General features: G+C 42.7%; 1 protein-coding gene across 1 annotated transcript; it reads left to right on the plus strand.

Annotated features, from left to right (window-relative positions):
- Nucleotides 1-8,052: 8,052 nt before the first annotated feature.
- On the plus strand, nucleotides 8,053-11,142 carry LOC112446828 (uncharacterized). The gene is made up of 2 exons (XM_024992909.2): nucleotides 8,053-9,286; nucleotides 11,096-11,142. Exons 1-2 carry the CDS (start codon nucleotides 8,359-8,361, stop codon nucleotides 11,140-11,142), a joined length of 975 nt encoding a protein of 324 aa, XP_024848677.2. The 5' UTR covers nucleotides 8,053-8,358.
- The last annotated feature ends 1,845 nt before the right edge of the window (nucleotides 11,143-12,987 follow it).

Here is a 12,987-nt window from a genome sequence, read left to right on the forward strand (position 1 = left end):
AGATGGTGACTGCAGCCATGAAAGTAAAAGACGCTTACTCCTTGGAAGGAAAGTTATGACTGGCCTAGACAGCATATTAAAACGCCGAGACATTACTTTGCCAACAAAGGTCCTTCTAGTCAAGGCTATGGTTTTTCCAGTAGTCGTGTATGGATGTGAGAGTTGGACTATAAAGAAAGCTGAGTGCTGAAGAATTGATGCTTTTGAACTGTGGTGTTGGAGAAGACTCTTGAGAGTCCTTTGGACTGCAAGGAGATCCAACCAGTCCATCCTAAAGGAAATCAGTCCTGAGTATTCATTGGAAGGACAAATGTTGATGCTGAAACTCCAGTATTTTGGCCACCTGATGCGAAGAACTGATTCATTTGAAAAGACCCTGATGGTGGGAAAGATTGAAGGCAGAAGAAGGGGACAACAGAGAATGAGATGGTTGGATGGCATCACTGACTCAATTACATGAGTTTGAGCAAATTCTGGGAATTGGTGATGGACGGGGAGGCCTGGCGCGCTGCAGTCCACGGGGTCGCAAAGAGTCAGACACGACTGAGCAACTGAACTGAGGAGGGTTCAGTGCTCAGCTAAGGACGCCTTCCAGCTTCTTGCTGCCCCCTAGAGGACTGGGAAGGTCATTAGCAGGAGCCAGTCCTCACAGCTAAGAGCTCCATGTTCAAGGAATGGACGAAGGGCGTGAGTATCTTCAGGTGAAATCTGGAGTCATATAGTCTTTCAGCCTCTAGGTTCCTCACCAGAAAAAAAAAAAAAAATTAGAATAAGAGTGACTCTCGCACAGAATCATGGTGAATATCCAGTGAGAGTGGCACATGTGAAATCTTACCATTTTAGGTATTTCTGTGGTTATAACAGTTGCACTAGTTATCATTCTGATCACGGTTCTCTTGCAGGGGTCTGCTGGAGTTAGAAGCCTGTTAGCACAGGGCTCTCAGTTCAGTTCAGTTCAGTCAATTAGTCCAAACTCTTTGTGACCCCATGAATCGCAGCACGCCAGGCCTCCCTGTCCATCACCAACTCCTAGAGTTCACTCAAACTCATGTGCATCGAGTTGGTGATGCCATCCAGCCATCTCATCCTCTGTCGTCCCCTTCTCCTTCTGCCCCCAATCCCTCCCAGCATCAGGGTCTTTTCAAATGAGTCAACTCTTCGCATGAGGTGGCCAAAGTACTGGAGTTTCAGCCTCAGCATTAGTCCTTCCAATGAACACCCAGGACTGATCTCCTTTAGGATGGACTAGTTGGATCCCCTGCAGTCCAAGGGACTCTCAAGAGTCTTCTCCAACACCACAGTTCAAAAGCATCAATTCTTCGGCCCTCAGCTTTCTTCACAGTCCAACTCTCACATCCATCCATGACTACTGGAAAAACCATAGCCTTGACTAGATGGACCTTTGTTGGCAAAGTAATGTCTCTGCTTTTTAATATGCTGTCTAGGTTGGTCATAACTTTCCTTCCAAGGAGTAAGTGTCTTTTAATTTCATGGCTGCAATCACCATCTGCAGTGATTTTGGAGCCCAAAAAGATAAAGTCAGCCACTGTTTCCACTGATTCCCCATCTATTTGCCATGAAGTGATGGGACCAGATGCCATGATCTTCGTTTTCTGAATGTTGAGCTTTAAGCCAACTTTTTCACTCTCCTCTTTCACTTTCATCAAGAGGCTTTTTAGTTCTTCTTCACTTTCTGCCTTAAGAGTAGTGTCATCTGCATATCTGAAGTTAGTGATATTTCTTCTGGCAATCTTGATTCCAGCTTGTGCTTCTTCCAGCCCAGAGTTTCTCATGATGTACTTTGCATAGAAGTTAAATAAGCAGGGTGACAATATACAGCCTTGTCATACTCATTTTCCTATTTGGAACCAGTCTGTTGTTCCATGTCCAGTTCTAACTGTTGCTTCCTGACCTGCATATAGGTTTCTCAAGAGGCAGATCAGGTGGTCTGGTATTCCTATCTCTTTCAGAATTTTCCACGGTTTATTGTGATCCACACAGTCAGGGGCTTTGGTATAATCAATAAAGCAGAAATAGATGTTTTTCTGGAACTGTCTTGATTTTTTGATGATCCAGGGGATGTTGGCAATTTGATCTGTGGTTCCTCTGCCTTTTCTAAAAGCAACTTGAACATCTGGAAGTTCACGGTTCATGCATTGCTGAAGCCTGGCTTGGACAGTTAGCACCAAAGTAGCCAGCAGGCTCTCACCACAGTTCTTAGTCTCACAGCCTGACAAACAGTGGCATTTCAGTGGCTCAGTAAAGCAATATTAGGCTCCCAACTACAGCTTTCCCTGATGGCTCATCAGGTAAGGAATCTGCCTGCAATGCAGGAGACACAAGAGATGTGGGTTTGATCCCAGGGTGGGTAAGATCCCTTGGAGAAGGAAATGGCAACCCACTCGTTTTCTTGCCTGGAGAATCCCCATGGACAGAAGAGCCTGGCAGGTTACAGTCCATGGGGTCACAAAGAGTCAGACATGACTGAGCACAAGACACATGCTGAGGCATGCTATAGGATACACCTGCAGTCCTGAGTCGGGAGGGAAGTGTCTGCGATCTGGTGGAAGAAGAAGCCCTGCCCCTGGTGGTAAATGGGGCAAAGGACTCTAGTGTCATCAACAAGGATCTCATTGATGGTTTCCTCCAAACTCCTTGCTTCCTCCTTCTGCCCCTCACCCCTCCACTTACCTTTTCCCTCCTTTGCTCCAGGGCAATTTCATCCTTTGTGACTGAAGTTTTTTTTTTTTTTTTTCCTTCCCCCATCCCCCTGGGAATGCTGACTCCAGAGATCTGGGCCTGAGGTTGTCTAAATGTCCTGTGGAGTTGCAGTCCCGCACTCTTGGCCTCCCCACCTCTGCCAGCCTCCTGGGCTCTCCACCCAGCACCACCAGCATCATGCTCCGGCAAGCCCTTCTTCTCTCCACCTGCTTCGCTCTGGCTATGACTTACCCTGCACTGCTTCAGGGTGAGTGGACATCGGGAATCTTTTGAAGAAGAGGGCTAAAATCCATTCACTGTGTGTGTGAGTGTATTTGTGTGTGTATGTGTGAGATAGAGACAGAGGCCTTCTAAAGCGTGGTGGGGATGGGCAGCTGAGCTCTGAGGCCTTGGGGAATTTGAGTGGCTTGGCTAAGATTAAGGCTGTGTTTTGAACCTGCCTCATATAGTCAGGCTACCTGAATGATAGATGGAATTAGGGTTGATGATGAGAGGGCTCCTGGGGTTTCCTTATGGTCCCCTTCACTGTCAGGTGCTAAAAGAGACTTTATTTTGGTCAGGTTAAAAAGTCCTCAGGTATATTCTCACTTTACAGGAGAGTAAGATTCAAAGTGCTCTAGCCACTGGCTGGGACACATGCGGTGGGAATCAGTGGGTCTGGAGCAGAAATTTGTGCCGCTTGAGGGAGGAAAGAATCAGTGTCTCCAGAACCAGTGGTAGGCTGATTTTCCCACAAGGCTCTTTCTCTTTTAGTCCTTCCTGTTGTTGTTCAGTCACTCAATTGTGTCCAATCTCTTTGTGACCCAATGGACTGCAGCACACCAGGCTCCCCTGGGTCCTTCACTATCTCTGGGAGTTCACTCAAATTCCTATCCATTGAGTCGGTGATTCTATTTAACCATCTCATCTTCTCTTGCCTCCTTCTCCTTTTGCCTTCAATCTTTCCCAGCATCAGGTCTTTTCCAGTGAGTCAGTTCTTTGTATTAGGTAGCCAAAGTATTTGGGCTTCAGCTTCAGCATCAGTCCTCTCAATGAATACTCAAGGTTGATTTCCTTTAGGATTGAAGTGAAGTGAAGTGAACTAAAGTCATTCAGTTGTTTCCAACTCTTTGCGACCCCATGGACTGTAGCCTACCAGGCTCCTCTGTCCATGGCATTTTCCAGGCAATAGTCCTGGCGTGGGTTGCCATTTCCTTCTGGTTGGATCTCCTTGCAGTACAAGGGACTCTCAAGAATCTTCTCCAGCACCACAATTTGAAAGCATCAGTTCTTAGGTGCTCAGCCTTCTTTATGGTTCAACTCTAATGACTATTGGAAAAACCATAGTCTTAACTGTATGGACTTTTGTTGGCAAAGTGATGTCTCTGTTTTTTAACATGCTGTCTAGGTTTGTCATAGCTTTCCTTTCAAGGAGCAAGTGTCTTAATTTCATGGCTGCAGTCATTGTCCACATTGATTTTGGAGCCCAAGAAAATAAAATCTGTCACTGTTTCCACTTATTCCCTTTCTATTTGTCATGAAGTGATGTGACCAGGTGCCATGATCTTAGTTTGTTTGATAATGAGTTTCAAGCCAGCATTTTCATTCTCCTCTTTCACTCTCATTAAGAGGCTCTTTAGTTTCTCTTCACTTTCTGCCATTAGAGTGGTATCATCTGCATATCTGAAATTGTTGCTATGTCTCCTGACAATCTTGATTCCAGTTTGTGCTTCATCCAGCTTGGCATTTCCCATGATGTACTCTGCATAGAAGTTAAATAAGCAGGGTTACAGTATACAGCCTTGACGTATTCTTTTCTCAATTTTGAACCAAGTCCGTTGCTCCATGTCTGGTTCAAACTGTCGTTTCTTGATCCAAATGCAGGCTTCTCAGGAGACAAGTAAGGTGGTCTGATATTCCCATCTCTTTAAGAATTTCTCACAGTTTGTTGTGATCCACACAATCAAAGGCTTTAGCATAGTCAATGAAGCAGACATAGATTTTTTTCTGGAATTCCCTTGCTCTCTTCAAGATCCAGTGAGTGGTGGCAATTTGATCTCTTTTTCCTGCCTTTTCTAAACCCATATTTCCATCTGGAAATTTTTATTCACATACTGCTGAAGCCTAGCTTGAGAGTTTTGAGCATATTCTTGCTAGCATATGAAATGAGTGCAATTGTACAATAGTTTAAACATTCTTTGGCATTGCCCTTCTTTGGAATTTGAATGAAAGATGACTTTTTCCAGGCCTGTGGCCACTGCTGAATTTTCCAAATTTGCTGGCATATTAAATGCAGCACTTTAACAGCATCATCTTTTAAGATTTGAAATAGCTCAACTGGAATTCCATCACCTACACTACCTTTGTTTGTAGTAATGCTTCCTAAGGTCCACTTGACTTCACACTGTAGGATGTTCAGCTGTAGGTGAGTGACCACACCAACATGGTTATCTGGGTCATTAAGACTTATTTTGTACAGTTCTTCTGTGTTTTCTTGCCACTTCTTAATATTTTCTGCTTCTGTTAGGTCCATACCATTTCTGTCCTTTATTGTGCCCATCCTGCATGAGATGTTCCAGTTTTTTTGAAGAGATTTCTAGTCTTTCCCATTCTATTGTTTTCCTCTATTTCTTTGCATTGTTCATTTAAGAAGGCTCTCTTATCTCACCTTACTATTCTCTGGAACTCTGCATTCAGTTGGATGTATCTTTCCCTTTGTCTCTTGCCTTTCGTTTTTCTTTCCCCCCCAACTATTTGTAAAGCCTCCTCAGACAACTACTATGCCTTCTTGCATTTCTTTTTCTTCAGGATGGTTTTGGTCACTGCTTCTTGTGCAGTGTTACAAACCTCTGTCCACAGTTCTTCAGATCTATCTGTCTATCAGATCTAATCCCTTGAATCTATTCATCACTTCCACTATAATAATAAGGGATTTATTTAGGTCATACCTGAATGGCATGGGCTTCCCTTGAGGCTCAGCTGCTAAAGAATCTGCCTGTAATGCGGGAGACCCAGGTTCTATACATGGGTTGGGAAGATACCCTGGAGAAGGGAAAGGCTACCCACTCCAGTATTCTGGCCTGGAGAATTCCATGGACTGTATAGTCCATGGGGTTGCAAAGAGTCGGACTTTCACCTTCACTGAATGGTGTAATGGTTTTCCCTGCTTTCTTCAATTTAGGTCTGAATTTTGCAATAAGGAGCTCATGATCTGAGCCACAGTCAGCTCCAGGTCTTGTTTTTGCTGACTGTATAAAGCTTCTCCATCTTTGGCTGTAAAGAATATAATCAATTTGATTTCAGTATTGACTATCTGGTGATGTTCATGTGTAGAGTCTTCTCTTGTGTTGTTGGAAGAGGGTGCTTGCTATAACTAGCGTGTTCTATTGACAAACTCTGTTAGCCCTGGCCCTGTACTCCAAGGCCAAACTTCTCTGTTATTCCAGGTATCTCTTGACTTCCTACTTTTGCATTCCAATCCCCCATGATGAAAAGGGTATCTTTTTTTTTGGTATTAGTTCTAGAAGGTCTTGTAGGTCTTCATAGAACCAGTATACTTCATCTTCTTAGGCATTATGAGTTGGGACATAGATTTGGATTACTGTGATGCTGAATGGTTTGCCTTGAAAAAGCACTGAGATCATTCTGTTGTTTTTGAGATTGCACCTATGTACTGCATTTTGGTCTCTTTTGTCGACTATCAGGGCCACTCCATTTCTTCCTGGACTCAATTTCTCAAGAGGAGAGTTCCCTTTTCTCATCATCCTCTTCACAATTTTTTTGTCTGTAGATTTTTCTTTTTTATGATGGCCTTTCTAACCAGTGTGAGGTGATACCTCATTAGAGATGTGATTTGCATTTCTCTAATAATGAGTGATATTGAGCTTTTTTTCACGTGTTTATTGGCCATCTGTATGTCTTCTTTAGGGAAATGTCTATTTAGGTCTTCTGGCCATTTTTTTGTTTAGGTTGTTTGTTTCTCTGATCTTGGACTACCTGGGCTGCTTGTGTATTTTGGAAGTGAATCTTTGTCAGTCATTCTATTTACAATTATTTTGTCCCATTGTGTGGGCTATCTTTTCTTCTTGCTTATATTTTCCTTGGCTGTGCAAAAGCTTTTAAATTTAAAGGAACCCTCTTGCACCATTGGTGGGAATGTAAATTGACACAGCCACTATGGAGAACAGTACGGAGATTCCTTAAAAAAAAACCTAGGAACTACCATATGACCCAGCAATCACACTACTGGGCATAAAACTTGAGAAAACCATAATTGAAAAAACACATGTCCCAGAATGACTGGGACATTATACTTATAATGACCCCAATGTTCACTGCAACACTATTAACAATAGCTCGGATATGAAAACAACCTAGATGTCCATCAACAGACAAATGAGTAAAGAAGTTGTGGTCTATATATATAATGGAATATTACACAGCCATGAAAGGGAACACATTTGAGTCAGTTCCAGTAAGGTGGATGAACCTAGAGCCTGTTATACAGAGTGAAGTAAGTCAGAAAGAGAAAAACAAATAATGCATATTAATGCATATATATGAAATCTAGAAAAATGATGCTGATGAACCTATTTGCAGGGCAGGAATAGAGATGCAGACATAGAGAACAGATTTGTGGACACAGTGAGGAAAGGAGAGGATAGGATGAATTGCAAGAATTGCATTGAAACATATATATTACCATATGTAACATAGATAGCTAGTGGCAAATACAGGGAGCTCAACGTGTTGCTCTGTGACAACCTGTAGGGATGAGATAGGGTCAGGGGAGGTGGTGGGAGAGAGCTCCAAACGGGAGGGGACATATATACTTATGACTGATTCATGTTGTTGTATGGTAGAAGCCAAAACAACATTGTAAAGCAGTTACCCTTCAATTAAAATTAATTTTTTAAAAACACAAAAAAGAGGAGGGGTGTTCATTCATTTTAATATAAGTGCTGATTTTCCCCTCTACTTTCTCCCAGTTCTTCTCCTGTAGCTCTCAATTTATCCACTGCTGGGTCTGGATTTTTTTTATTGCATATGAAAGAATGATAAAGCAAATTACTAAATTAGAGTTCATGATTTTGGCCTCATTGGCAGGCTGCCCACAACCTGCTGGGCTAGGCAGCCATGAGGACTGCAGTCTTTCATTCCAGCCCAAGCAGGCCCAGGTTGTAAGTTCATCAGGTTATGATGCTTTTATGGTTCACAAGTTCCAGAATGACCGGATTATGCATTCTCTGGGGCAGACTGGAAAATGAAGTACTAAATATAGCCTGCTAAATGAAAATGGTAGGAGGCCCTATTTTAGAGTCAAATCCATCCGTGCTTTTGCATCTTGGAAATAGTTGTCCTTGCTCCTTGCCCTCTCTGATAATTTTGTTTTAGGAATTGAAAGAATTATATAGGAGAGTTTTTGAAATTTTATTCCATTGCAGTCTGACTGATTAATATTTAGAGGCATAGTATAAAATGCTCCTTCCTAAACCAGCCCCTCAAAGAGGGAGGAGTAGTAGCCTATGAGCATATTCCTGGTAGTTAGTCTTCTGGACATTCTAGCACTTGGTAAAAGAGAAACTTGTGGGGAGACCAGTATGATTCAATATACCCTTTTCTGTTCTATGTTTTTCCTGGAAAAAGATCTAGCTATGAATGGAAGGGTGTGGAGATGGTGGAAATATTCTCACTAGAAAGTACTTGAGCTGTTTTTTCTTCTTATCTCCTCAAGAATTCATTGCTGACTTCGAGTCAACCATTGACATAGAGTACACTGGCTTCGAGTCAACCAGTGGCCTAGAGTCAGCCACTGGCTCCACTTACCTGGAGTCAACCACTGTCCCTGCTGACCTGGAGTCAACAACTGTCCTAGAGTCAACCACAGGCCTCGAGTCAACAATTGGCTTAGAGTCGACAACTGGCCTAGAGTCCACAGCTGGCCTAGAGTCCACAGCTGGCCCCATTGACCTGGAGGCAACCACTGGCCCCACTGACCTGGAGTTGACAGTTGGCCTAGAGTTAACCACTGGCCCCACTGACTTGGAGTTGACCACTGGCCTCCAGTTAACCACTGGCCCCATTGACCTGGATTCAACCACTGGCCTAGAGTCAGCCACTGGCCGCACTAACCTGGAGTCAATCACAGACCTAGAGTCAACCTCTGGCCTAGAGTTGACTACTGGCCCCACTGACCTGGAGTCGACCACTGGCCTACAGTCGACCACTGGCCTACAGTCGACCACTGGCCTAGAGGCAATCATTAGCCCCATTGACCTGGAGTCAACTACTGGCCTAGAGTCAGCCACTGGCCGAACTAACCTGGAGTCAGTCACAGACCTAGAGTCAACCTCTGGCCTAGAGTTGACTATTGGCCCCACTGACCTGGAGTCGACCACTGGCCCACAGTCAACCACTGGCCTACAGTCAACTACTAGCCCCACTGACCTGGAGTCAACCACTCACCTACAGTCAACCATTGGCTTAGAGTCAACCACTGGCCTATCAGACTTGACCACTCACCATGACTTCACTGAAGATACAGAAACAACCACTGAAGTGTATCTGGAGAACACACAGACTTTTGGTAAGTGAGGGTTCTGGCACAGGAAGCCTGGGTGGAGATTGGTGGGCTCCCTCTTTTGTATTATTGAGGGAAAGTCTGCTTTTTTCCAGTGTACTTGATTCCCAGCATAAGCCTGTGACCACACCCATCCTCCATTCTGTTTTCCTAGAATTGCCTGCTAATATGGAATTAAACACCCTCAGCTCTAAGAGAGAAGCCAATCAGGTCACAAGTGAGGATTCCTCTCTTCAAAAATGTAGAAATGTGTCCCTGCTTTCCCTTTCCTCGTTTATAGCTCTTTGCAAAGGAATGTGCTATCATGATTTATACATTTGGGGGTATTTTTGTGGCTTTGTTCTCTGAGGTGGAGTAAATTTTGTCAAAAATTCACTGAAACTTGAGGAAAACTGAAGTATTTCACAGAATGTCAGGAATTGAAATCAGTTGAATATCAACCTAGCTCCAGCTCTAAGTTCTGTCCTGATCTGAACTCTGGGACCCACTTTCTGGGATTTGCTAGAAAGGACAAGCTACTTCATGTCTCTGTAGGGCCGATGGAAGTGGTATCAGTAAAGGGGTTAACAATTTCCTTTTCCTTTCCAGTTGATTACAATTCATTTCATATAGAATTTTGAAGTAAATATTACACTAAATGTAAATCTTATTTAAATATAGACTGAACAGAAGCTTTTTGATTTAAAAGCTTTTGGAATTAAGCAGTGTTCCTACCTCTGTCCAACCCTCTCCTAAGCCACCATTATTTTCCAATTTTCTGCCTGCCACTCAGCCAAGAGTTTGTAAGATTTCAATGCTTTCTACCCCTACAAACAAACCCCAATAGTCTGAGGGAATGCCTGCAATTTTTGCTAAGAAAGACCCTTGGTTCTTACTTGCAAATGTAAATTTCTAAACAGTCTGATTCTTATGTCTTAAATAATAGCCAACACTGATTGAAATCTACTGTTTTGCAACACAGCTCTAAGCATACGGGGTACTTTAGATACTAGTTGAAGGAATCTAGAAATTGTATTTTAGTGGAGGCCAAAGGGCTTCCCTGGTGGCTCAGAGGTTAAAGTGTCTGCTTGCAATGCAGGAGACCTGGCTTCGATCCCTGGGTCAGGAAGATGCCCTGGAGAAGGAAATGGCAACCCACTCCAGTGTTCTTGCCTGGAGAATCCCATGGACAGAGGAGCCTGGTGGGCTATAGTCCACGGGGTTGCAAAGAGTCGGACATGACTGAGCGACTTCACTTTCACTTTCAAAGGGCCAATTAAACAAGATTGTTTTTCTGGCTTTAAATTCTTCCTTTTCCACTAATTATCTTCCTTGTAGAGTATACCTCATTTGCAAAATGGAGCTCCACCTGAGTACTATGCTCTAACTACCCAGTCTGTAGTAATTGATTGAAAAGTTAATGTGAGTTAGTTCTTTGTCCCTCCTCCATCCCCACCACCACCTCCATCCCATGGGATTTTAGGAAAACACTCGTGTTTGAATGTAGGAGTATGAAGCAGTCTTATGGCCCAGATCCATTTGGTCATTTCTGCTAATGTATTGGACCCTGTAACCTGTTTATCTAGAGATCATTTTAACTGTGCCAATTACCAATAAGCTTTGCAGTTTTGTTTTTCCTATAATACATTTATTTTTTAATAGTTTCCCCCCCCCCAGTTTTATTGATATAATTGCCATAAAATATTTTATAAGTTTATGGTGTGTAACAATTATTTGATACATGTATATATTGAGAAGCTTTGGTTTTTAATAGGAAGAGTAAATCTATGGAGATTTTAACCTTTTAAATCAGGAAATTTACTCCTTTATTTCTAGAAGGTGTCACTGCTGGTTATTCTGAAGAGCCTGTGACTGAAGCATAAGGCAAGTTCAAAGACCTCTCTTTTTTGCTCTTCTTGGTCTTTGAGGGATTTTTTTCTTGGGAGGCACTCCAGGACAGACTCAAGAAGTGGGACTGGGGTAGGTACTCTTACCATGTCTACACCCTTCTCAGCCAGGCACCATGTTTACTAGCTGAATCTACTTTTGGGGGAGAAGAGAGAATATGGTTCTTCACATGAAGGTATGACCAGTCATGTGCGACTCTCAGGGACTTCTTCCAGTGTCAGTGGAGACCAGCCCTTTAACCAACTCTTTCTCATGAAGTGCTGTTGTGCTTCATTTCCACTGGTAGGACTTCAGGCATGGCAGGGTGACTCGGTAGTTAGGAGGAGGGAGGTTTTGCTGCCATTCTCAGTGGAGTCCTACATTTCCTAGGGGGCTACTTGAGGCTGTGAGCTGAATTAAAGATACACTCTGAATGATATTTACTGGAAGTGAATAAAAGCCATTTCTTAATTACAGATGACCCAGTATCTCTACGGGAAGGAACAAGTCCAATGCAGTGTTTTTTGGTAAGTTTCTTCTCTCTTGTCTCCAATACCTTATTAGGAATTTCATACCATTTTCAATGCTGGTATTAATCCACTTGGAAAGGATTCCAATTTAAAACTTTCAAGATGTTGAGATCAGCTATAATTTTAATACAGAGATGAAAGACAGCTTTTTTCCTCTCTGAGGTTTACCTTCTAAGTCAAACTGTCTGGATTTTCAGTCATTGAATAGGCGTAGGATAAACAAGTTCTCTCTTCTGAGTTTTTCAAGATTTCCTGTCTCTCTAATATGAGGATTCTAGTCCAGTCCATGGAATGTTTTTAAGGGACAGCCTGAGGAAAAGGCATCAGATTTTCTGATTTATAAATATATATAATGGATGGAGGAGCCTGGTAAGCTGCAGTCCATGGGGTTGCACAGAGTTGGACATGACTGAAGCAACTTAGCAGCAGCAGCAGCATAATTCAATTAAAAGTCATAAAACCCAGAAGCTCTCAATTAGGAGGTCCCTGTTTTAATACTCTGCCTCACTTCTGGCATTTTGGGAAATTTCTAAAGTGCTTTCTTCATGTAGTAAAATGTAAACCTGGATGGTGTGCAGGTATATTGCTTAAGGCTAAAAGAAGAGGAGGGAGAACGAGGAATTTACACCTTTAAGAAATTAAGTCACATGCCCATGGTCACAGTGGGAAATTGGAAAGATGAGCCTGATCTTTGAACACTAGGTTCTTGTCTCTTGGGAACTCATGTTTCTTTGTTTTTGTTTTGTTTTTCAGTTTAGAAAATGAAGCAGATTCTCATACCTGTGACTGTTGCTCTATTAACCACAATTTTCCAAGAAGGTTCTGAGCCTTTGAACAAGACTTCCATTCCATCATAGGAGCTTGGATAATTATAAAAGACTAGTGAGAATGTACCCACTTGAGGATAAACAGAGTGGCAGGGATTGACAATACACAGACAGAAGAAAAGCATCTCTCAAACATGTCCCATTTAAAACAGGCTCAATACATGTTCATCTGCACTGACTGAATTTTGAGGGGGGAGGTTATTTTACAAGGCAACATATTGCTTAGTTGCCTTGTTTTCATACCAATAGCCATTTTATTCCTCTCTGATACATACTTTATGTTGTTTAATTGCTGAGCTGTGTCCAACTCTTTGCAACCCCATGGACTGCAGCATGCCAGAATTTTCTGTCCTTCACTATCTCCCAGTTTGCTCAAACTCATGTCCATTGAGTCGATGAGGTCATCCAATCATCTCATTCCCTGTTTTCCCCTTCGATGCCTATCCTCAATCTTTCCCAGCATTAAGATCTTTTCCAATGAGTC

Source organism: Bos taurus, chromosome 5 (genome assembly GCF_002263795.3).
Source record: "Bos taurus isolate L1 Dominette 01449 registration number 42190680 breed Hereford chromosome 5, ARS-UCD2.0, whole genome shotgun sequence".
Taxonomy (NCBI): Eukaryota; Metazoa; Chordata; class Mammalia; order Artiodactyla; family Bovidae; genus Bos; species Bos taurus.

What these genes read in the sequence shown, in the direction of transcription:
- LOC112446828 (XM_024992909.2), top strand. Translation starts at nt 8,359, where the DNA reads ATGGAAGGGTGTGGAGATGGTGGAAATATTCTCACTAGAAAGTACTTG. An exon ending in GGAGAACACACAGACTTTTG is followed by an intron (nt 9,287 to 11,095) that starts GTAAGTGAGGGT and finishes CTTTATTTCTAG; the next exon opens with AAGGTGTCACTGCTGGTTAT.